This window comes from Balaenoptera physalus, assembly GCF_965194825.1.
Source record: "Balaenoptera physalus genome assembly, chromosome: 3".
In the NCBI taxonomy this organism is placed as follows: domain Eukaryota; kingdom Metazoa; phylum Chordata; class Mammalia; order Artiodactyla; family Balaenopteridae; genus Balaenoptera; species Balaenoptera physalus.
Genome location: NC_138890.1, coordinates 30,247,510 through 30,271,065, shown reverse-complemented (window position 1 = coordinate 30,271,065; position 23,556 = coordinate 30,247,510). Strand labels below are relative to the sequence as shown.

The 23,556-nt window shown below is 43.9% G+C and overlaps 1 protein-coding gene across 15 annotated transcripts in view; it reads left to right on the top strand.

Moving 5' to 3' along the window:
• TENM2 (teneurin transmembrane protein 2) overlaps window positions 1-23,556 on the top strand; it is a 591,699-nt gene that overhangs the window by 423,977 nt on the left and 144,166 nt on the right. For 11 of the 15 annotated variants that reach the window (XM_082456392.1, XM_082456388.1, XM_082456389.1 and 8 more), the window contains 3 exons: window positions 5,615-5,809; window positions 11,083-11,283; window positions 12,987-13,199. In XM_082456392.1, the coding sequence (XP_082312518.1) occupies window positions 5,615-5,809; window positions 11,083-11,283; window positions 12,987-13,199 (609 nt within the window). The remainder of the gene's footprint in view (window positions 1-5,614; window positions 5,810-11,082; window positions 11,284-12,986; window positions 13,200-23,556) is intronic. The other 4 variants (XM_082456395.1, XM_082456391.1, XM_082456394.1 and 1 more) reach the window with 2 other exon arrangements.

Below are 23,556 nucleotides of genomic sequence, written 5' to 3'. Positions count from 1 at the left end.
AATATTTTTTCTAATACTGTTGTAGTTTTTTTTTTTTTTCTATTTGGATCTTTAATCTGTATCGGATTTATTTCTGAGTATAGTGCGCAGTAGAGGTCAAACTTTATTGTCTGCCAAATACAGTGTCTAACACCGCCCTGTAAGATGTTATGGAAAAACACAAACGAACTTGCAGGCCAACCCCATAGATTGTCAATTGCAAGGATGGAGCAAGAAGCAAAACTTGCCTTTCCTGACTTCTGCTCAGCACCAAGCTGCGTCCACAGTCTCGAAAGACAACGGGACACCAGTTTTGGTTTCGAGGACACTGAACTTTGTTTGCCTCACCTCCATGATCCAAATATTATATCCTCAGTTGCTTCAGGAGACTCAAGGCATCTTTGTTTCTCTGTCCCTTTTCCCTACCACCTAACCCAGCTACTAGCACATATTAGCTTCTTCATAAGTTTTCATTGACTAACTGCGATGTGAGGCAACCAATTGTTAGTACAATTTTTGACACTTTACCCAGAGTGCTAGGTTCAAGTATTCTCAAGTCTCTTTTCCAGAAGGGTTTCAATCAGATTTCAAATCATTTTTAAAAGACACATTATTTGTTTTTTGTTTTTTAATTTTATTGAAGTATAGTTGATTTATGATGTTGTGTTAATTTCTGCTGTACAGCAAAGTGATTCAGTTATACATGTATATATCCTTTTTCATACTCTTTTCCATTATGGTTTATCAGAGGATATTGAATATAGTTCCCTGTGCTGTACAGTAGGACCTTGTTGTTTATCCATCCTATATATAATAGTTTGCATCTGCTCATCCCAAACTCCCAGTTCGTCCCTCCTCCACTCCCCTCCCCCTTGGCAACCACAAGTCTGTTCTCTGTGTCTGTGAGTCTGTTTCTGATTTGTAAATAAGTTCATTTGTGTCATGTTTTATATTCCACATATAAGTGATATTATATGGTATTTGTCATTCTCTGTCTGACTTCGCTTAGTATGATAATCTCTAGGTCCATCCATGTTGCTGCAAATGGCATTATTTCATTTTTTCTATGGCTGAGTAATAGTCCATTGTATATATGTACCACATCTTCTTCATCCATTCATCAGTCGATGGACATTTAGGTGGTTTCCATGTCTTGGCTACTGTAAATAGTGCTGCTATGAACACTGGGGTGCGTGTATCTTTTCAAATTATAGTTGTGTCTGGATATATGCCCAGAAGTGGGACTGCAGAATCATATGGCAACCCTATTTTTAAAAAGACACATTATTCGAAAGTCCCTCTGCATATCTAGCCCAGCCCACAAATGACTTGTCAAGTTGCAGGCATTTTTCCCTCTGTCTGTCTGGCTGGCTGGGCCTCCTCAACCCCCTCTACCTTCTCTCCAGGTAGTCTCTGTACTGTAAGCTCCAAGTAGATGGGACCCGTTTAACTTAAAGCAGCAGACACGGGTGGTTTGTCCTGTTACTTCCCACTGAGTAAATAATTCTGATAATTCATTTCATCCCTTACAGAGAACTTCGGGGGGAGAAAAATAAAGCTCCAGCTTGACCATTAAAATGACCCTTACACCATTTAGGTGAATCTAAATTGTGTCATTTTTCTTGGTCATCAGCCTGTTAACTTGTCAGTCCTTAGTGGCAGTGGTATATTTTTCTTCTGCGCAAGTCTTAGAGCTTCCATTTACTAGATTTAGTAAAACAGGAATGGTCACTTTGTGCAAACATTTTAATTAATTTTAAATAGAACGTTGAATGTACAATGCTGTGCTCCTGGAAAGCCTTCGGAACAGGGGAGAGAGACAGGGACATAAAACTTTCCACATGTGATTCCAGAACCATCTCCCGCCCACAACCAGAGAAGACTAGGGGAAGAAAAAGATGATGTCTTTCTATTAGTATTATTTGATGCTTTTCTGGCGGTGCTGGGGGTGTGTGTGCCTTTGAGACCTACTGCATTTTTAATTTTATTAACCCTTGAAGTCAGTCTGGAGATTCAGTTTGGAATTTCATAAGGGAACGTCCGTTACTTACAAACCAGGTGTCAGCTACTGTTTTGAGTCCTTGGGCATTTCAGCACACTTAATGCTCCCATCAACTCTGAGAGAGAATGTTTTGATGGGGAACGTGGGTCTCAGAGAAGTACAGTGATCTTGTCAAAATCCCAAGGCTGGTAAGTGATGGGTCAGGATTTGAACCCAGGTCTTTCTGGCATCAAAACCCTTATTCTTTCCACCTCTGTTCCATATCACATCCAGGCAGATGCAGTCAGAATTGTTTGTCCTATAACCTGTCATTAAAAAAAAAAAAAAATCTTGTAGATTTAGTGATAGTAAAACTATAAGAAAAGTTATTAATGCAGGAGGTCCCCACCTCACGCGCAGCCTCTCAGATGAGGACCAGGCTGAGCCTTACATATACTGTGATGCTCTGGGTTGAGTTGTGTCTGAGGATCAGTCTGTTACCCGGAGGGAAGGAGTTCTCCGTGCAGGTCAGCCCAGTGACCACTGGAGGGCGCTCATCTGACATTTGCCCTCTGTCCCATGCTAAATGGGTTACTAGAGGGCGTCGTTCTTCTTTAACCTGCCTTCCGCTTTTTTTATGTGACATCAGCGGAACCTGTCGAGTGCCCTGCTTTCTGGAGAACATCACAGTGTTTTTCATTTTCTGCCACCCTCCTGGTGAACATACAGCAAACATATTGAAGGAAGGCTGCATTAAGAATGTGGAGAACTCCCTGACCTGACTATTCTCTACTTTTTTTTTTCCCTGAGTAATTTAAGTAGGTCATATTTTAAATTTGATTTCCCAGGCACCTAGTTTTAAATAAAATCCATTCTTACCTTCTAGACAATCCAATTTTTTTCACCACTTGGAGTTTATGCAGAAGAAAAACAGTTACCATATGAATAAAGAAAATAATCCTAACTATTTTATCAATTAATAACGACAATTGTTTCCTCCTTACGTTCTACCCTCTTCCACCTTTTGGGTGGAAGGAAAGTGCAACGGGAGCCCATTGGTGGTGATTTGATGTAACTTTCTCTTCCACCCAGGACAAGTTCAATATATAACCCTCATGTCAGAAACAGCCCTTGGAAGCTCTTATCACTAGGCATGGGTAGCCACGCTTCTTACTATTTTCCTGTTTGAGTGTGCAAGGGAAGAAGTGCAAGTAAGAAATGATGCTGATTCTAGTCTTCCCACCAGGAGGTATCCCACAAGTGTTACCTAGATCAGAGATGGCAAGTGAGTTTTCTCTTGCCAACTCCGCCCGCTCCCAAATCCCAGCCAGGGCGCTACATTGAAGGTTTTTAGGCTCTTCCTAGGCTCGGGAGGACAAGATGCCATGATCTGCCCCTGCAGAGGTGCAGGAAGGGAGAATAGTAGCTCATGTGCACTCATTTGCCCTCCCTGACCTAAAGCTTAGCATGAGTCTTATGGGGCACTGACATGGAACCAATTTACTTTGTCCTGGAAGCCCTCTCAATACTTTGAGAAAGCCCATCATTTCTCATACTTGTTCGTATTTGCACAGTCTCTAATCTGAATCTTGGGCACCCTGGTTCAAAACTCTTTCCTCTACCCTCTCTCAGACAATCAGCATGGGTCGCAACTCTATAGATCTCTCTGCTCAAGTCTCTTGGAAATAGAAGGCATGCTCCCTACATTTAGAAAGAGTTTATCTAAATTTAACATGTAGCTTTGATGTTCTCTCTTTTGATCTCATTCTTCTTCTCTGGTAGATTCATAAGGATAAGAATGGAAATGGTTGTTTTTACAACTATTCTAAAATAGAACATGGGGGTGGGGATAGCCCCTGGATCACATGCCAGCTGTTGAGGTGTTTTTGTTTCATGTCAGTTTACAGTTAGGGTCAGTTACAATCAACACACACTTCCCCAGAAAAAGGCATTGTATGTACAACCTGAGGTCCACTCTGGAGATTGTTCTTTCCACACCTTTCATAAATGGCCATTTTGTGCTTGCCCACACGCCCACCACTTGGGAATCCCTGAACGTCAGGAACATAACAGACATGTTTACTCATCAAGCCAACATTGATGAATGCAACACTGGAAGGAAATCAACAGTGATAAACATAGTCTTGTCCTTGAGCAGCTTACTGTATCTTTGGGAAATTAGACACAGAAGGAGAATTAATTACGATGAAAACTAAATAGAACATGACAACGAAAGGGGAACGGTAAGGTGGATGGGGCCTTTACTAAGGAGCGATCTAATTCGGTACGTAATCGCGTCAGGGGATGGGGAGGCCATTCCAGTTGCAGGCACACATGTACCTGTAGAATTCTTGGAGCCTGTGCATTCCAAATCACAGGTAAACCAGGAATTGTTAAAACACCCCTGTCGGTCATTTCTGAAGGTCCCTGCATGCCAGTTCCATAGCCTGGAGCCATGACCTCATTTTAGGCTCATGGTGGAAGCCAGGTTGGAAATTCAGGTTCTTTACAAACTGATCCTGAAGTGAAAAGTCCAAAGTCTGAAGGTGACCACTGAAATCTTACTCTTGATGACCTCCAAAGGGGCAGTATTGGCACGGTTGAGGCCAAACTGGTTAAGAACTGTTGGTAATTCATACCAGACCATCCCCAGATGGTCAGCCCTCTTCCTATCAACAGAGGCAAGAGGGTCCCTGCTGACATGAACTGCTGGAGATTTCATGTCTTCAACCTGCCCTCCCCTTCCTTTTTTTTTTTTTAAGGCCAGGCGTATTTCCTCTTTATACTTTATCACACATGTTATGCTTTGGAGTAGGCACAATTATTTCTCTGTGGTCTAGATAAGGAAAGTGAAGCATAGAGAGATTGTGCCTCAACTGTGGCCCATCCCCTTCCTTTTTAATGAACATAAACTTATCAGGAGTAGGAGTTGACTAATCTGAGGGTAAAATGTTCAGCAAAATGTGTTCTGATCCCCATTACCGACAGCAGCAACAGGCACGTCCATGCAGCTTAGTTAAAGGCACAGCTTAGAGTCAAGGCAACCTGGTTTCCAGTGGGGCCCCCCCTACTCGTGACCTTTGTGATTTCCGGCAACGTAATTTCACCAATCTGAGCCTCAGCTGTAAAATGGGAGCGTGATTCTAGCCTCCCACCTCGTTGGGTGATCATGACGATTCAGCAATAAATTGCACGTGAAGGATCCCATGCCGTGCCCAGCATATAATAAGCATTCGGTTGGTGGTAACTGCTGTTATTAGTAGCATTTTTTAAATTAATTTTTATTGGAGTATTGTTGATTTTCAATGTTGTGTTAGTTTCTGCTGTACAGCAAAGTGAATCAGTTATACCTATGCCTATAGCCACTCTTTTTTAGATTCTTTTCCCATACAGGTCATTACAGAGTATTGAGGAGAGTTCCCTGTGCTATTCAGTAGGTTCTTATTAGTTGTTATTAGTAGCATTTTTGTTGTGGTGGTAATTGTTTATCTGAAGATGGCTCTGCACCTCCGTGGCCCAAGTCCCCGGCCTAGAGCCCTGCAAGCGAAGCCGAGATGCCCGGCAGGCTCAGCCTCCTTAGACGGACATAACTCTTCAGGCGCTGTCCCCAGCCCCATCCTCTGTGACCTGGTGCTCTGTCTTTGCTCTTTGCAGCTGCCTGCCCCGTCCTGTGCAGCGGGAATGGACAGTACTCTAAAGGGACGTGCCAGTGCTACAGCGGCTGGAAGGGCGCGGAGTGCGATGTGCCCTTGAATCAGTGCATCGATCCTTCCTGCGGGGGCCACGGCTCCTGCGTCGATGGCAACTGTGTCTGCTCTGCCGGCTTCAAAGGCAAGCACTGCGAGGAAGGTAAGCGCCAAGGGGTGGGCTGGGCAGCCGTGGGCGCGGGAGGCGTTTGCAGGCCCGGACCTTTGCTAGTGAACCCAGTCCTGGCTCCGTGTTTTGCAAAGGAAGTTTCAACATTTTGCACTTCAGACCCCTCGGCTTTGATGGACTTCTTAAGCTGTAGAACTTAAGAGAGAAGGCTTGCCGGGTGGCTCTGGAAGACATGTTTTGTTTTCCCCTTCTTTATGTTAATTAGCTCCTTTTCTTTCTCTCCTTTGTTTTTCTGTCTTCTGTCTCCCTCTGCTTCTCCTCCCCTTCCTGCTCTTTCTTTTCCTTTTTCTTCCTTCCTCTTCCCCATCTTCCTCTTTTTTTTCTGCTTTATTTAAAGTCCTCTGAATTGGGAATTATGGTATCCAGAAAAAAAGAAACAAGAACCTTAATCCTCCTCCCTTCCCCAAAGCTGTTTTCTTTTCTTTTCGTTTTTTTTCTTAAAGCTGTTCCTGGTAATCTCAGACCCATATATGTCTGTATAAATATTTCTGCAGAAATTAATATCAATAGAAGGCAGGCAGGCTTGAAAGACTGTAGGTACCTGTGTCATTTAGAGACACCATGTAGGGCAAATGATCCTGGTTACCTACAATCACAGAGACTTAGAGGAGAGTGGGCGTGCGGCGAGAGGGCTGGGATTTGATGAGTCCTGAAGAGCTCACTCTAGCGTGCTTTGAAGTAGTCGCTAGCACACGTGGGCAAACCAAGCCTGATCGGAAGCTTGGCGGGGGGGCGGGGGGGGGCGGTGGTTTTGGGGAGGAAGTACAGGAATACAGGGAAAGAGCACCTCTCCGGAGGTGTTCGGAAGCCAGCTCTAACTAGTTCTAGTTGCTCTGGTTAGTGCTTCTGGAAGTCATTTGGTAGCAAGGTGTTGGGACCTGTGAGGCACTGGAACTCGGCCAAGCTGCCTGTCAGCCTTCCCCCTCTGTATTTGCCCTTCCAGAGTATGGTTTTAGTTGCCCATCTATTGCTTTTCCCCTTATAAAGAATCAACCACAGTTAGCAGGAAGGTAAAAACCTAGGTTCTCTCCATCTCTCGCCTGCTCAGTCATTACAGCCCTCACCGCAAAGTAATGACAGTGGCTTTCCCTTAGATACCCACACAAAAGCTCCCCTTGTGACTTCTCCCATTTCATAGTTTTTAGAACTATTTCCACAAAGACTCAGCTTCTGTGACATTATTCTTCTAAGATTTTCCAATACATCACTGCTAGTGCCCTTAATGGGGCCCAGAAGTGTGACCCCACCCCCAGATCCTCACTTGTTCAACTCTCTCTCTATTTTTCCTCTATAATAAAAGGTAGCCTCCCTCCCTCCATCTGCATCATAAAACCAAATTGGGAGCTTGGATGGAGGAAGTGCTGATTTAATAACCCTGTTTGAAAGGTTAAAGTTCTTAAAGATAAATGGACTGCAGGAGGCAAAGCTGCATTGGCTGAAGACATGGGAGAGGCCAACAATACGACAAGCAAGGTTAACACGCCTTTTTGCATATACCTCATTTGGCAAGAGGATAGTGATAGAGCAATGGTGTTGCCCATCTTAGAATTTTTTCTGTCCCGTCAAGATTGTGCATATCTGTATGAGTGGGATTTCAGGTATTCTCTCAACTTTGTCACTCTCCCAACTGGTCTCATTTAAATGTTCAGAATGAATTAAGCATCCAACAAAACAAGGAAGCCACGTGGATCATTATGAAAGGATGAAATCGCCTCTATTGATTTCTGCTACCCCAAAAGAATGAACCGAGATGATGCATATGCTGTTTTCAAAATAGGAAATGGAATCAGAAAGCCTGGATCAGCACTTTTTCTTCCATTTAGCTTTTTTCTTTCTGATATTCATCATAGTCATAACGTTCAAACAGTTTACCTGAAATGGCCATGGCAACTAAATCAATAGTTGTCATCCTCCGTTTTTGCTGCATAAACATTGTTGTACAATTAGCAAATTTGCACAAGAAAATGAAAGGACAGATTTGTGAGGTTTCACTCGATGATGTCTGGGGGAGTGGGAAGGTGAGACGAGAGAAGAATTGACATATTAGTTTAAGTCAGCCATGTTTTCATGTCAGTTTCATGGTTGAGTCATTTTTCAATGACATTTAACTTCATAAATGTAATGCATGGTTCTTCAGGGGTTTATAGTACATATTGTTTGTAAAACTCCTTGACCTCCTTTTCTATCCTTAGGGACAAAAATTGCATTCACAACCCTTTTTTGTCAAACCTACAGAGGGCCCAAGACTAAATGAGTTCTAATGATTTCAGCTGCCAGAGGGCTGGTGGTATAAGGCACATGGTACTTAGCTGGTAAAGGCCACTGTCCCCCTTTTAAGTATAACACTGTTTCTATTTATAAAGCTTTGTAAAATGCCATCCTCCCTCCTGCCTGCCTAAGACTCTGAGGAGGTGGCCACAAGACCATCGTATGAAACTGGAACCAAATTTAAAATTCATAGTGAAACTACTCCCCTTAAAGTCTGAATTCAGTTATTCCATCAGCTGCTATAATTATATAGCACAAAGGGCATATTTACTGGTTTCACTGACCTGAGAAAGGGTTATCTCATATTTCTAGATACAACAAATGGTTCTTTTGATGACATTCCACTCCAGGGCTAATAAATCTCAGTGGATTTTCCTCCTTCCTTCATACTGTAATTCAGGATGGAGAAGCAAAAGCTAATTTATCTGGAAGAAAAGTGCCATTTTCTTCCTTTTTTTTTTTTTTGGTATATTACTTTTTATTTCATCCTTTTAGAAAAAGATCATATGATAGTTTTTTTCAGTTTTTTGAGAGCTCCTAGCTATTGGCACCTCACCAAACATTTTAAGTGGCTAATTATAGATGGAGAGTGATTTTTGAGGCACATAGCACATGAGGTATTTTTGTGTAGATTTTGATTTTGCTATGTTCGAAATGGGGACAGAGTAAAAAACTAGAACTTTGGGATTTTCTTTTATGAGAAGAATATGAACAAGATTGATTCTGAATGAATGAGTTCATGTTTTGCAGATTCCAAATTGCACAGCATTCTTCCCAAAAGCAAGATGTTGTTAGCACCCTTTTCTCTGTCTTGTCAGTCCTTCACACTGGAAATTTGTCTCATTAACAACAAATGCTTATGGCAAAGTCTGCCGTTTATCCTTACAGCAATTATGTATTGAGCACCTACTGTATTCCCTTGACTGTGAGAGGCATGAGATGTTAAAGGCATTGCACAGCCTCTGTGTGAATGTCTTCCATGTGTTTGAATCTTTCAGTTCATTTACATCCAGATGTGCTCCACCCTCCTGAATGGAGCAAATTTGAAAATATCAGAAAGGGTTCATGTCATCAGGAGTAATAGTCCCCAAGGCAATGAGTTCAACATTAAAGTGATTGTAACCAGAGAAAATGACATCATCATAAATGTCTCCAACTAATAATAAGTCACTGAAATGTACCTTTCTGAGAGTATTCCTGATTAAAAAAAATAAATAAAAGCAAAAAACAATGGCAGCTTTTGCTTCCCCATGGCTCAAATAGTTTTGAACTGATTTCCATAAATAACATCTTCCTGAGAAGGTCCAAATGGGATCCTGAAAAAACATCTCTTAACGCTGAAAATTCTTATTTCTGCCTCAAGCTGTGCCCCCAGATGATGGCAGAAGCAAAGGCTTTAATCTAGGCCAACAGACCTGATTTCCAAGCTGTTAAAATGAGCGAAGTTTATGTCTTAGTCAAATAAGATGACAAGACCCCCCCCCCGCCATTGCTCTGATCCACAAGGCACCATCTGAGCCTCACGCAAGACCACTGTTCACCACTCAAACCCCACAGTGTGCAGTGCCCTCTGTTCAAATGCCACTGCATCATTTTCTAGGAATACCTAAGGAAGCTGGTCTTCCTCTAAAAAGCCCTGTTTATCCATCCTTAGGCTGGATGGATGTCCAAAGTTTGGGGTCACATTCTCATACAAAAAGTCCTGTCCTGGGGCTTCCCTGGTGGCGCAGTGGTTAAGAATCCGCCTGCCAATGCAGGGAACACGGGTTCGAGCCCTGGTCTGGGAAGATCCCACATGCCGCGGAGCAACTAAGCCCGTGAGCCACAACTACTGAGCCTGCGCGTCTGGAGCCTGTGCTCCGCAACGGGAGAGGCCGCGACAGTGAGAGGCCCGCGCACCGCGATGAAGAGTGGCCCCCGCTTGCCGCAACTAGAGAAAGCCCTCACACAGAAACGAAGACCCAACACAGCCGAAAATAAATAAATAAATTAAAAAAAAAAAAAAAGGAAAAAACTCAACTATATGCTATTAAAAAAAAAAAAAAGGCATTTATTTAAAAAAAAAAAAAAAAAGTCCTGTCCTGAGAACTGGCCTTTGCAGCTCACTGCTCTCCTCACTTTGAGTGGATTCCAGAGTAATAAACTTCAAGTCACTACTGGATGTATAGCCACTCTGATTACTAAGATGGCCAAGCAATCAGACCATGAAACTGGCAAGAACAACAGTGAGTGGAATCTGACCGTTCATTCGCCTGATTGACGGTCTGGGGGGAGGTCAGTGCCACAGCCAGAGACTCACCCATCCATTTAACTAAGATTATGTGTAGGAAGGTTACCCCTTTGGGATCACTTCCACACCCAACTTCACCTCTTCTATCCTGCACGTTTACTAACTTCTTCCAGTAGATGTGTGCTCAGAGAATGAAAACTAATTTTAGACTTAGCCTAAGTGAAACTTAATTAGGAAAGTGACTCATGCATGAGTGTCACTGGTTTTCTTTTTCATCTTTTGGTACCTTCTGAAGTCAAGTATTAGTGAAGTTAGACTGAGCCTCTCTACTTTTCTCTCCAAAAGTGAGGGATGATCGGGTCTGGTATTACATGTAGAGACCTCACCTGCATTCACGGTCCAGTCTCAGAAGCCCTGATGTGGTTTAATAAGATACTAATGCTTATAAGTACAAGGTTCTCAAGGTTGGATGATACAGCTCTATATTTGCGTCCTCCTAATTCTGCTTGAGAAATCCCCCTTTTTCCTTTACATTCTCTTCAAGTTTGAGATTTGGTGTTTTAACAAATAAAAAGTCTGTAATTCTTTATGGGTATCCTTCAAGGGGCCATGTACTACCTGGGCTGCTCCATTTGCTTGCAGGCGGGTAAGAATTGGTGGACCACTGGTCCGTTCAGCTGTAAACTGGTGTTTCATGGCCCACCCCCCGTGAATGATCAATACTTTTCCTCTATGTTTTTTTTTTCAGTTGATTGCTTGGATCCTACGTGCTCCAGCCATGGGGTCTGTGTAAATGGAGAATGCCTTTGCAGCCCTGGCTGGGGTGGTCTCAACTGTGAGCTGGCGAGGGTCCAGTGCCCAGACCAGTGCAGTGGACATGGCACTTACCTCCCCGATACGGGCCTCTGCAGCTGTGATCCCAACTGGATGGGTCCCGACTGCTCCGTCGGTAAGCCAAGAGGTTTTCTCCTCACTTTCCCCAACACTCATGCCCTGTGTTCCTTCCAAAAGCCCAAACAGATGGGAATCTGCTCTTTCCACTCGGGATGGAGAGACTTTGGTCAGTTGCATAGTACCTCTCTTGCTCTGTCCTCAGTCATGAAGTCTTTGATCCTTGAGAAGAGAACAAACAAACAAATACCACTTGGTTCTTGTGCCTCGTTGGTTTCATCACTGCAAATGACTGAGGGGCCCAGGAGGGATGCTTCTATTTGCATTGTAGCTTTCTTATGTACACTCCCTAAAGGTACCAGAAAACAAAACAGAACAATTCAGTCCCAGACAAACTGAATGGAATGTCCTATAAAAGAGAAAAGACGCTCCCTTGGGGTGCCAGGTGAACATGTTATAAAGCTCTGCAATACTCCAGTGACAGGAAGATAATGAAGTTGCACTGTACCCTTTATTTTCCTAAAATTAAGAGTACGTGTCTTACCTCCCTAGTGACCTTAAAATGGAATGGTTCAACAGTTCAAGCCAGTCTCCACCTTTCCAAGAATGGTTCCGTTCACACTGTCAAGCGCCTATCCAAGCAAGCCATCATCCTTCCGCCCCCTTCTGTCAGATTACCATGGCAATCAGGAAGGGAATCTATGCGAAGCTTTGCTACAATGGGAAAGAAATGAATATTTCATTCCAGAAGGAAAAAAAAAAGGAAGAGTCAGTTAAAATGGGCTATTTTGGGTATCTTCTCAGCCCACTCGCCTCTGCCTTCAACTCTGATGTTGGTGGTCCAGGCCAAGCTCTGTGGAGGATGGGGGGAGGGGGCGCCCTAGATCCAAGGCCCAGCGGTGCTACCGACATGCTGTGTGACTTGGAGTGAGTCACTGACCCTCCTGGTCTGGTTTCCCCTCCCCTGGCACGATGAGTCATGCCTCCCTCAGTAGTCTGTCGTAAGGATGAGTGTCTGGCACGTGCTTGTCCTCGAGTGAGAGGTCTGGAATGCCAGAGAGTGCATATCTGTCTGTATGTCTCCTCCCCAACCACAAAAGACTTTGAGCTCCTTTGAGAAAGAGGCTGTGTAAATGCAGCACAATTAGAGCGGTCATGGTTGCCACCAAGGTGCCGATCTGGGTGACAGCTGGGCCTGCAGTCATCGTGAGGTTGGAGCCGCTGGGTCTCCGACTGGCCTCTGGTCAGTTCAGGCTGTCAACAGGGAAAAGAATCCCAGCTGGCTGGGGAGTCAGGCTCCACAGGTATCTTTTCAGGTGGGCACCTCCCGGGTAGCTTTGCCAAACTGCTTGAGCAGCAATGTCTGACCTCTTCCTGGGATGGTCTCAAGCCCCAGAGCAGTGGTTCTCACACTTCAGTGTACATCAGAAACACTTGGAGGACTTGATAAAACAGATTTCTAAGTCCCACTCCCCACGTTTCTAAGTCAAGAGGACCAACCAGGGCATAGGAAGTTGCATTTCCACATAGTTCCCAGGGATGGCGATGTAGCCAGTCCGGGGACCCCACTGTGAGAACGCTGCTCTAGAAACTACCTCACAGTAGATGAATACCCAGCCAGTGGAGAGACAGGCCGCCCAAGATGACATACCTCTGGGCCTTGGGCCAGCTCCAGGGACCCGGGCCATGTGTGTGGTCTGGCCTCCAGTGGAGGGTTTCACCGGCTGTGGTGTTGAGCAGTAATCATTGTTTTTCTTCCAGAAGTGTGCTCAGTAGACTGTGGCACTCACGGCGTCTGCATCGGGGGAGCCTGCCGCTGTGAAGAGGGCTGGACAGGCGCAGCTTGTGACCAGCGCGTGTGCCACCCCCGCTGCATTGAGCACGGGACCTGTAAAGATGGCAAATGTGAATGCCGAGAGGGCTGGAATGGTGAACACTGCACCATTGGTAGGCAAACGGCAGGCACCGAAACAGGCACATATTGCTTTATTTTCATAAATCGTAGATCTATAGTGATGGTCGTGCGTTGCAACTGGCTGTTCCTTCAGGGACACGAGTGCTGTCCAGCATTTCCTGCTGCCTCTCCAAATCTCCCAGGGCATAGTAGGGAAGGGAAAAGCAAGGTCCCGATTGGAAAAGGCTTTCCCTTCTTTCCAGAATTCCAGATTGGGAGGAAAGGGACCAGATCAAGATAAGAATATCCATCCAAATTACTAATCGTGGAGAAGGGAAATGCACACGCATGGGAAATTGTCAGGGCCTGGAGGTTTCAAGCACCCCAAATGACTGCGGTCTTCAAGTCTCCCCTTTTTGAATACCCTCCCAGCCGGATCTCTGCTTGCTGGCAACAACTGAACTCACTTCTTTTAAACCAGGTTGGATGCAGGGCAGGACTCCCAGGTTTCCTGGGTAACCAGCTACCCCTCTAATAGGTTTGAGCATCCTCTTGCTGTCCCAGGACAAGGCTTTGTCCTTGGACTCCTGACCCTCCCCATCACCACCACCATCGATAAATGTCTCCTCCTCTGGCCCCATTTCATTCTCACTCAGTCACCTCTCTGTATATCTAAAGCTTGATGACTGAGAATATTTCTTAAAAGGTCATTTTCTTTAAGAAGTAATACTTCTCAAGTTTCTTCAGTTTGGGTTTTGTTTTTGTCATGGTTTAGGGTTGGTTTCATGCCAAGCTGGCTGAGGCCACTTGCTTGCATGGAAACTCTCAGAGAAGTCTCTATCCAAACTACTAACATGGCCCCTTGAACTTACCTTTGATTCTTGCCATTGAGTTGGGGGCCCTCCCCTCTGTCCTAGCCCCAAGACCCCAGGCACCTGGAGTGAGAGGCAGGGTTAGGAGATTCTCCAGGGCTGACTCATGAGACCAGACTCAGTTTCCCATGCTGTTCATTTGGGTGGTCAAGCAGAGATAAAGTGCTCTCTGCATTAGGTTACCCCCAATTCTATCTAATTGGGCATCCGAGGGGCAGCGTGCCTATCCAGGCCACGACCATAGCACCGGGACCCTGCCGGGACAGTCCGTTGGCAGTGAATTGTTTTTGCAATCGTTCAATGATGCTCCAGATCCCGCTCCCCCTGCAGCCGCTTTCATCTTCAGTTCCCTGCAGAGTCTGGGGGATAATTCGGAAGGCTTTCAAGGGAAGGAAGTGCACAGCCCAATACTGAGACAGTTTAAAATCCTTATTAATAGCTCCCACTCTTCAGGGATGCTCCTCTTGATATACTTTTGCATGCTCGGTGTGATCTGAATACAGACTCTCCCCACCCTCATACCTCCATTGCCCCCAGTCTCCCTCCCCAAAAGAGCCCTTGCCAACCAGTAACCTTTAGGTAGAAAATCGCCCTTTCTCTCAGTTCACACAACCCAGCCTCAGCCTCCCCTTTGCTCTCCCCTTCCCGCATCTGCCGAGGGTTTAGCATCCCACAGGGATTCCTGCTGACTCTCTCCTACCTACAACTCATCTCTACTCTGGGAAGAGCTCACAGGAGGGCAGCCCTGATGGATTAGAGCAGAGGTTGGAGAACTATAGGCGGGGGTGCGGACCAAATCTAGCCTGCTGCCTGTTGCTCTGTGGCTTATGAGCTAAGAATAGTTACATTATTTTAAGGGTTGAAAGAAAAATATTTCCTGACACTTGGCAGTCATATGAAATTCCAATTTCAGTGTCCCTTAAACAAAGTGTTAGTAGAGGACAACCACACCCATGTGTGGATATATCATCAGCTTCTGCACTGCACCTTGGCCTTAAGTAATTGCAACATGGTCCACAAAGCCATTTGTTGTCTGGTGCAAAAAATACAGGAGAAATCTGGCCAACCCGTGAATTGGAGAGTTGCGCAAATGTTGGCAGAGAGGGAGGAGAAAAGAGAAGAGGGTCAACGTTCACTTTAGAGAAAGGATACCAATTGTGACTTGAAGGCCATCAGGGGCCAAGAGAAAGGGAAGGATCCAAATGTCACAGAGAGCCAGTGGAGAGAGAACAGCTGTTGCATGGAAATGTCTCTGGGGCCTGTGAAGATGAAATGGGAAGATGGTAACTTGAGTCTCATAGAAGATGGTGAGGATGTGGCCAGCAGGAGAACACAGGAGATGATTCTTTCTAGCCAGCCCTTTGGGTGAGATGAATTAGAGAAAGGTGTTTTTGCTCCTTAAAGTGTCTAGTTCAAGTTTCCCAGCTCCATGAGCTCTTGAGAAACAGAGAAGGTGCAGATTTATATGCCAAGTAAAGCTCCCCCAAATGAAGCTAGTGACGTCCCAGGAAAGTCTCTCCTTCAGAATTATGATCTCTCATGACTTCATGAGCTCGCACTACGTATGTTATAAAGATCTTTATCACCAACGTCTGTCCTTGTGAGAAATTAGGGCTCTGTGGTTTTATTAGTAGTATCAGTGCCATCTCCTCACAGATTTACATTCATTGGGCTTTGCTCAAAAAAAGCCAAGCATTCCTTGGTTGGTGAGATTTGCTATTCAAAATCTAGTGGTGCTCGTACACATGTAATTGCTCCTTTTGCTTTTCAACCTCTGCCCCCAGAGCTGTTTCATGGAGTTTTAATCTTTTATTTTGAGCAGACTCTCCTGTCGATTCACTCTAAGTGAATGCCGCAATTTACAAGCCCAGAATCAGTCCTCCTCCTCAGGGATACTGACAGTCAGAAAAGAAAGAGAGGCTCTTTGGTCCCTTTCAAGCAGAGCCTCAAATGCTATATTTTGAAAATAGAAAATAAATAAGAATGAAATGGCACCTAGTCTGCAAAAAAAAAAAAAAAAAAAATGCATTGGGAGGTTCGGGGTAGGGCAAAGCAGTGGGTGCTTGGGTTGTCTGTGGTCTGTTTTCAAAAGGTCGTGGTGTGACAGTTTTCTTAGGGTCATTGCAAATAGTCAGCTAAGCGTCTCACATCAGTCCTTGTGTATCACGTTTATTTTACCCAAGGAAGCAAGAAGACAGATGCAGGGGGGAAAGAGATGAGGATAAAAGCACAGCCTTCCAGAACTCAATCAAGTAGAATCACCAGGATCTATCCATGCTTGGTCAAATGCATTTCTGGAATTTTTCAACCAAATTATTCCTTTATATGTGGATATTTAATACATATTGCTAAAGATTTAAATATAAGGTATAACATTTCAATGTTAACTGGTAGAGCTAACTTGGCAACAGGTTGGATTCTACCAAGCAATGATCTTTTATTACCTCTTTCTAACAAGTTAAATACAGAATATGGCAAAAATCTCCAGAACTGCAGAGAGGAGAAACAGACATTGAATCCAAATCAACCACAATTCGTGTATCTCTTTGGAATATATTAGCATTATTTGAATAGGCTGCGGTTTACTCATATGAATAAATCAGAAGGCACATTGTGTGGTTAGACTAGTTTCATTCTTTAAACATAATCCTAAAATGGGCTGTTGTTCCTATCAGCTGCCACCCCTCCCACCACCCCTTATTAATACTGTGGATTTAACCTCAGCAGCCTATTCAAAGTCTATAACACCAGGGCATAAAGGAACCATAGAATAACTCAGAAATCTCTATGAACTAGAGTAAACTCAGATAGACATCTCTTATAAAGAAACAGAGTAAATGTTAACATGTTCTGCAAGCAGAATAGTCGGGCAAAATACAGGGAGAGACCAAAGTTCTTATTGCTGGAGATTACAAGGAGGAAAGCAAAATGCTCCTTGAGGGTTGTTGCCATTATCGTCAGCTGTCCAGATATCCACTCTAAATCATACAATCTAACACACACACAGAGTAAATCCACCAAAACTAGGCTCCGACCCTAGGTGAACTCTTTGATATCTGGGTAGTGAGCAATGTCTATAATGGTTATTCCAGCCTGTTTACTTTTTCTATGTGGTCCTGACCTCCAGCTGCATTTCGGAATCATGAGGACTGGATTCCCAGGATCGTGTGGGACTGAGTAACCTGCCCCTGTACCACAAGTCAGAACGGTTTTCTTTTCCCTCTATCGCACTGGGACCCTTCTATTTTTCCTCTTTAATTGGTTGGGGAAAGAACTAGATTCTTGTGATGTTAATAAGGAAAATGAATCTTTACCCAAGGTAAAACCAGCCATGCGACAATCTGATGCGCTGATCAAGTGATTGTCATCAGGAGTAGACAGGGTCACAATCCAAGAGGGAGAGAGCTTCGGAGCTACAGGGAACAGGTCAGGAAGAAAACGACTGTCAAAATGAACCAACTTCAGACTGAGTCCAGCTGCTTCTGCATCTCATTCCAGCTTCATTTAAGTTATGGAAACTTTTTTTTTTTCTTGTAGCTATTATCCTTCAACATGTGAGCTTTCATGACTCTACAATGAGATATCAAGTTGAGATAAAATTAGCCACTGTGGAACCGTCCTTCCCACTGGGTCTCTGGAAGCAGCTAATTCTCTGATTGGTTCATTAACCTATTCCTCCGGGAGCTCTTATTGGAACCTATCCTAGGATCTCCCTATTTTTTGAAGTGAAAGCCTAAAGTGGTAGTTCTTCACTGTTTAAGATTATAGACAGCAGAGAGCAAGCAGAACATGTTCCACTGCTGCTTTTTTCCCCCCTACACGTTGGCCAAAATGTGAGCCTTTTCATTGAAGATCAGGAATCACCACATGCCCAGAAGTTCTCTTCACGTCTGGGTCAGGCAGTCTGCCCAGGTTTCCTACCCAACCTCAGCACAAGGCCCTGGAGGTAGAAGTTAGAGGAACCCATTTTCAACTCAATGCAAAAAGTGGAATATAATGAAAGGGAAAAAAAACTGCCTTACAAGTAGTGAGACTCTCGTAGCTGAAAGTGTTTACTTTCTTAGCCTAGATGTTGAAGAGGGCCTTTCAGGGGAAGGTAGACTAGATAGACACAAAGCTCCCCCTGGCTTTATGGCTCAACCATCCTCTAGTTTTAAATGGAAACCTTTTTTTGGTATGACTTTCTATGTGAGTTAGTAACATATGCCCCAGCAGAAAAGGAGGTCTCATCAAAAAAGAAAAGAGGGGAAGAAGTCTTGCAGTTATAGTTCTGTGGGGAGACAGTGAGTTGGAGTATTCCTTGTACCATCACCTTCATGTTTCAGAGGGTCCCCTTGATGTACTAGCACGTGGCCCACAGGGACAAGGCCAGATCCAACAAGTAGACAGCTTGATACGAGGTCTCACCGCCTTCACAAGAGCAAAGGACTAAAAACAGTTTGGAACTCTTAGAACAGAAACCCATGGGTGAGAGTGAGCGTGAGGAAGATTCCAGACTCAAAAGAAAGGAAAACATCAAAGAATAAGAGCTGTTGAAAAAATGGGCTGCACTCCCTGAGTGTATGTAGTGAGCACTTGGTCGCTTGAGCTTTTACAAAGAATCAACATTTCTTCCAAGACTATGAGTCTTGGATTCCACAATATGCACTCAAGGCTTTATATTAAAGAAAAGGGGAATGCAAAGAGGGCCCCAGAGCAATGAACCCCATAAGATGTTCATGATGGGCATTTTCTCATCACTTGCTATCTGATTCATTGCGGTGTCATGAAGAATAAATTGACAGAGGGCAGGAGCTCTGTGTTCTAGGCTTGACTGTGCCACGAACATTCTGGATGCCCTTGAGAAGTCACCCAACCTTTCTGACCTTAGTTTCTTCCCAAGGCCAATGAGGGGGGTGAACCATATCACTGCTTTCTAGAGTGTGGTCCACAAACATGAGATGTTTTTGTTGGTGTGCAAATGTATTTTATTGACTGGTTATATGGGGCTTTTAAAAAGAAGTATTAGGAAAAACCATAACTGGCTCATTAAACTCATGATTATATGGGCGTTAATGCTTAGGGATGTGGCAAAAGCAGGTAGTGATATTAGGCCTAAGTAAATTTGAAGAAAGATATTAAGTAAACAACAGTGCAGATATTGCAAATGTCACGAATGCAATATGTGATTGACTAGATTTAGAACACACTTGGATGAGATGATCTCGAAGGACCTGTCTGTCCATCTCCAGAAGTTTATTACTTTTGATGCAAATTTATATGCATCAAATGGAATGGTCCACTCCAGGACAATCAAATCTTTCTCTCTTCTATAAGGTCAGGGAGGGTCTCCAGGTAGATTCCCATAATATACTAATACACTTTACATCAAAGGGATGGATACAGCAGAGTGTTGGTTTTGCCGATGATACGTTGTGAATTCTGTTAGTTAGTTTGTGTGATTATCTGCTCATCTCAGCTCCAGTTTACATCTGATTTACCTAGAGAATGCTTCTGTGCATTGAAAAACTTCCTTCAGTGGTTTATATTTGTGTTTCTTTTTGTCCATTTATATTTGTGTTTCTTTTTCTAAATTTTTTACTGAAGTACAGTTGATTTAGAATGTTGTGTTAATTTCTGCCGTACAGCAAAAGTGATTCAGTTATACATATATGTACATTCCTTTTTTAAATATTCTTTTCCATTATGGTTTATCATAGGGTATTGAATATAGTTCCCTGTGCTGTGCAGTAAGACCTTGTTGTTTATCCATTCTATATAAATTAGCTGAAGTCTGCTAACCTCAACCTCCCACTCCATCCCTCCCCCAACCCCCTCCCCCTTGGCAACCACAAGTCTGTTCACTATGTCCGTGATTCTATTTGTTTTATAGATAGGTTCATTTGTGTCATATTTTAGATTCCACATATAAGTGATATCATATGATATTTGTCTTTCTCTTTCTGATTCACTTCGCTTAGTATGATAATCTCTAGGTCCATCCATGTTGCTGCAAATGGCATTATTTCATTCTTTTTATGGCTGAGTCATATTCCATTGTGTGTGTGTGTGTGTGTGTGTGTGTGTGTGTGTGTGTACACACCACATCTTCTTTATCCATTCATCTGTCGATGGACATTTAGGTTGTTTCCATGTCTTGGCTATTGTAAATAGTGTGCTATGAACATAGAGGTGCATGCATCTTTTCGAATTATAGTTTTGTCCGGATATATGCCCAGGAGTGGGATTGCTAGCTCATATGGCAACTCTATTTTTAGTTTTTTGAGGAACCTCCATACTCTTTTCCGTAGTGGCTGCACCAATTTACATTCCCACCAACAGTGTAGGAGGGTTCCCTTTTCTCCACACCCTCTCCAGCATTTCTTACTTGTAGACTTTTTAATGATGGCCGTTCTGACTGGTGTGAGGTGGTACCTCATTGGAGTTTAGATTTGCATTTCTCTAATAATTAGCTATCTTGAGCAACTTTTCATGTGCCTATTGGTGATCTGTATGCCTTCTTTGGATATACTTGTGTTTCCTAATTAAAAAAGAGATGGTGTTAAAGTAGAGGTCCATCTGACTATATCCACGTCACTTGGATTTGAGCAATGCAAGCCTGATAACGAAGGGAGTAAGACCCAGTCTTTCATGTCAGTCTACCTGAGATCAAATCCGAGCAGATTTCTTAACCTCTATGCGCCTCAGTTTATCTGTAAAATGAGAATACCGAATACGACCTACCTCGCTGGGTTATATGTAAAGTAGTTGGCCCAGTGCCCATCATAAAGTAAAAGCCAGATAAATGTGAGCCAACATCATCATTATCATCCCCCATTATCACCATCATTATCTACTACCAACGTAAGACAGAGCACAGGGGAGGATTATCAAAATCAACTTCTCTTTAAGACATTTCTGCTACCTTCAGTCTCCCTCTCACACATCTGCCTTCAATCCATCAAGCAGTTAGCAGCATGTCAAAAACAACACCTACCCACTCTCCATTTCCCAAACAAAGGTTTGTTCTGTAACTAGCCAGCATCTGGTTCTAACAGAGAAACTGCCTCTCTTACCTGGAATTGAACCTGCTTATTTTACCAAACAGCCCGATTGTACATGAAACCAAACATCTGAACATCCTTAGGTTAATACAGGTTAATACAATTGTGAAATTGGGGTTTGCTGCTTTCAACCACAGTTCCCCAAACTAGACCTCTTGGACATATCCAGGGGTAGCCAAGAGTTCTCTGAGAATTTATTTTTAATTCTGGGTTTCCTTTTTACCATAAGTATACTTCAAAAGGAAAAAGACTTTTCCTTTGAAATATTACTTTGGAATTCTGTTATTATTTGAAGAGAATAAAACTTCAGTTCTTTAAGTCAGTGTTTCTCCATATAGGGACCACAGACATATTCTGGAGGCCTTTGGTAGGAATCTGTTCTCCTTGAAGAGGAAATCTGGTATTTCTTACATTTGAGGATGTTGTCAGGTCAGTGTGTGTTAGAACACCTTGACCTGGTCTCGCCTTTCCTTACTCCTTCTCATTCCTCATGACTCTGGGTTCTAAGATTCTATCTGCCTGGCTCTGTGCATCAAAGAATGACCTAGGAGCCTCAACTTTGACTCAGTTGAGTAGCACACATGCTTTTTGGAGAGTCAAGACTCTCACTGATTGTCTGTCCCTATTCAGCCCAATAAACTTCACAATTGCCCGCATTCCTCCCAGGCTGCAATTGCTCGAGTCCTTGGAGCATAACTCAAGGGTCATATCTGGGGATTCTCTGCAATTCCTTCGCTCATCTCCTGGGTTATCAGGAGTCGTACCGGGTATCCCAGATGTTCATGGAAGAAACAGATTTTGCATTTTCTCCCAAGTTGTCTGCCTCATGGGGTTCACTCTTAGACTAACCCACTTCTTTCATAGCATTCTATTTCACAAGCTCTTTTTCAAAGGCTTGCCTTTATTGCTTTCGGAAAATAGGGCACCATCATTTTGAAAACCCGCCAGTCGAAGTCAGGAATTATTTCTCTCCTCCTCCATCCTTGCCATCGTGCATTTCTATGTATCATTATAACCAGACCCGCAGAGGCCTTCATACCATTGATGATCTCTCAGCCTTTCCCTTCGTGAGTAATAAAGAAAGAAACCTCACCAAATAGCAGCCAGGAGAAAGTTGAGTATTTCATCATAAACATTCTCGGGATAATTAGAATGGATTAAATTACAAGAGAAAATGCATTTAGTTAATCTTCCCTCTAATTAGAAAAGTATCCCTGGTTTTCAGTAAAGTGTTTGTTTTTAAAAACATATTTTCATTGTAATCAGTACGGGGGAGGCCTGCTTGGTCCTCAATGATAGGACTCAACATCTGCAAAGTAATTAAAAGCTACCAGCCAGTGATTTTTTTGATGATTAAGATCCTTCAGGAGCCTATTCAGTCCTTTCCCATTGCTTTCACCATGGGATTCTCCATAAATGACCTTATTCTGTGGTCCGTGGCGACGTTACCCTCTTTCTGTGCCCAAACGGGTGAAGATGTGTCTGACTCCTCTCAGTCAACAAGTGTCAAGTGGGAAGATTAATTCAGGAGAGTTTATATACTTTTCCAAGTGAGCTGGGATAATAGTCAAAATGAGACCAAAATGAGTAGGCAACATGAGACGTGCATGAAATAGAACAGGGTCACAGTCTAGCCCTCCATGAGTTCTATTGCAAGGCTGACAGATCCCACACTGCCCCCAAGCCCTACAAGTCTGTCCCACCAGTAAGGAATGATTTACATCACTTCTTCAATTTTCTGGTTCATCCCAACTGCAAAGCTCCCTCACCCCCAAGCATTCCTAGAAGTTTCCAAAGGTGTCTCACGTGTTCATCCTTAGCCCATTCAGATTCTTCTAGCTCAGTCCCGTCAGTGACGCTGCCTACAAAATGCAGTTAAGGGGAACCCTAGAGTACTTGCCCTACTGCCCGGGTCCACGCCAGGGGTGTGCCAGCCAGGGCCCTCAGCACCCACTCTACTGAAGCCCTGCTGTGTTTACACACAGAAGGAGAGAATGCCACACTCTCCCGCGCTGGGAAACTTTATCAGCTGGTAACATGTCCCTTTGAGAAAACAGCCCTTCATTTTTTGCCTATAGCCCCTCTCCCATACTTCAAGGTTTTGTCCCAGGGCTGGGCTGTAGAACAGACCACAGGATCCTTTCTGTTTCCTCACCTGCGTTCATCCTCAGACACCTTCTGTAGACCCAGGGACAGTGCGGGTTGCTCACAAGTTCTCCAGACAGAACCAGGCTCTGAATCCCAACTTAGCCTTGGGACCCCTACCGTCTACACAGCCGACTCTTAAGGTTGCTTCCGTTTTCAGCCAGCTCAACTGCCAATCAAAGAGTCCCTGTGGCCTCCCACCTTCCTAATAGTCATGTCCCAGGAGGAAGGGAGAGGGAACTGCTTCCATGTCCCCTAGACTCTAGGTTTCCAGCAGTTTCTGGCACAGCTCTTTGAGGCTGCTTGCTCTAATCGTGCATGGCACCCAGCATCACCCAGTGGCCCAAACTGTATATCACAAAAACTACATCCTGCCA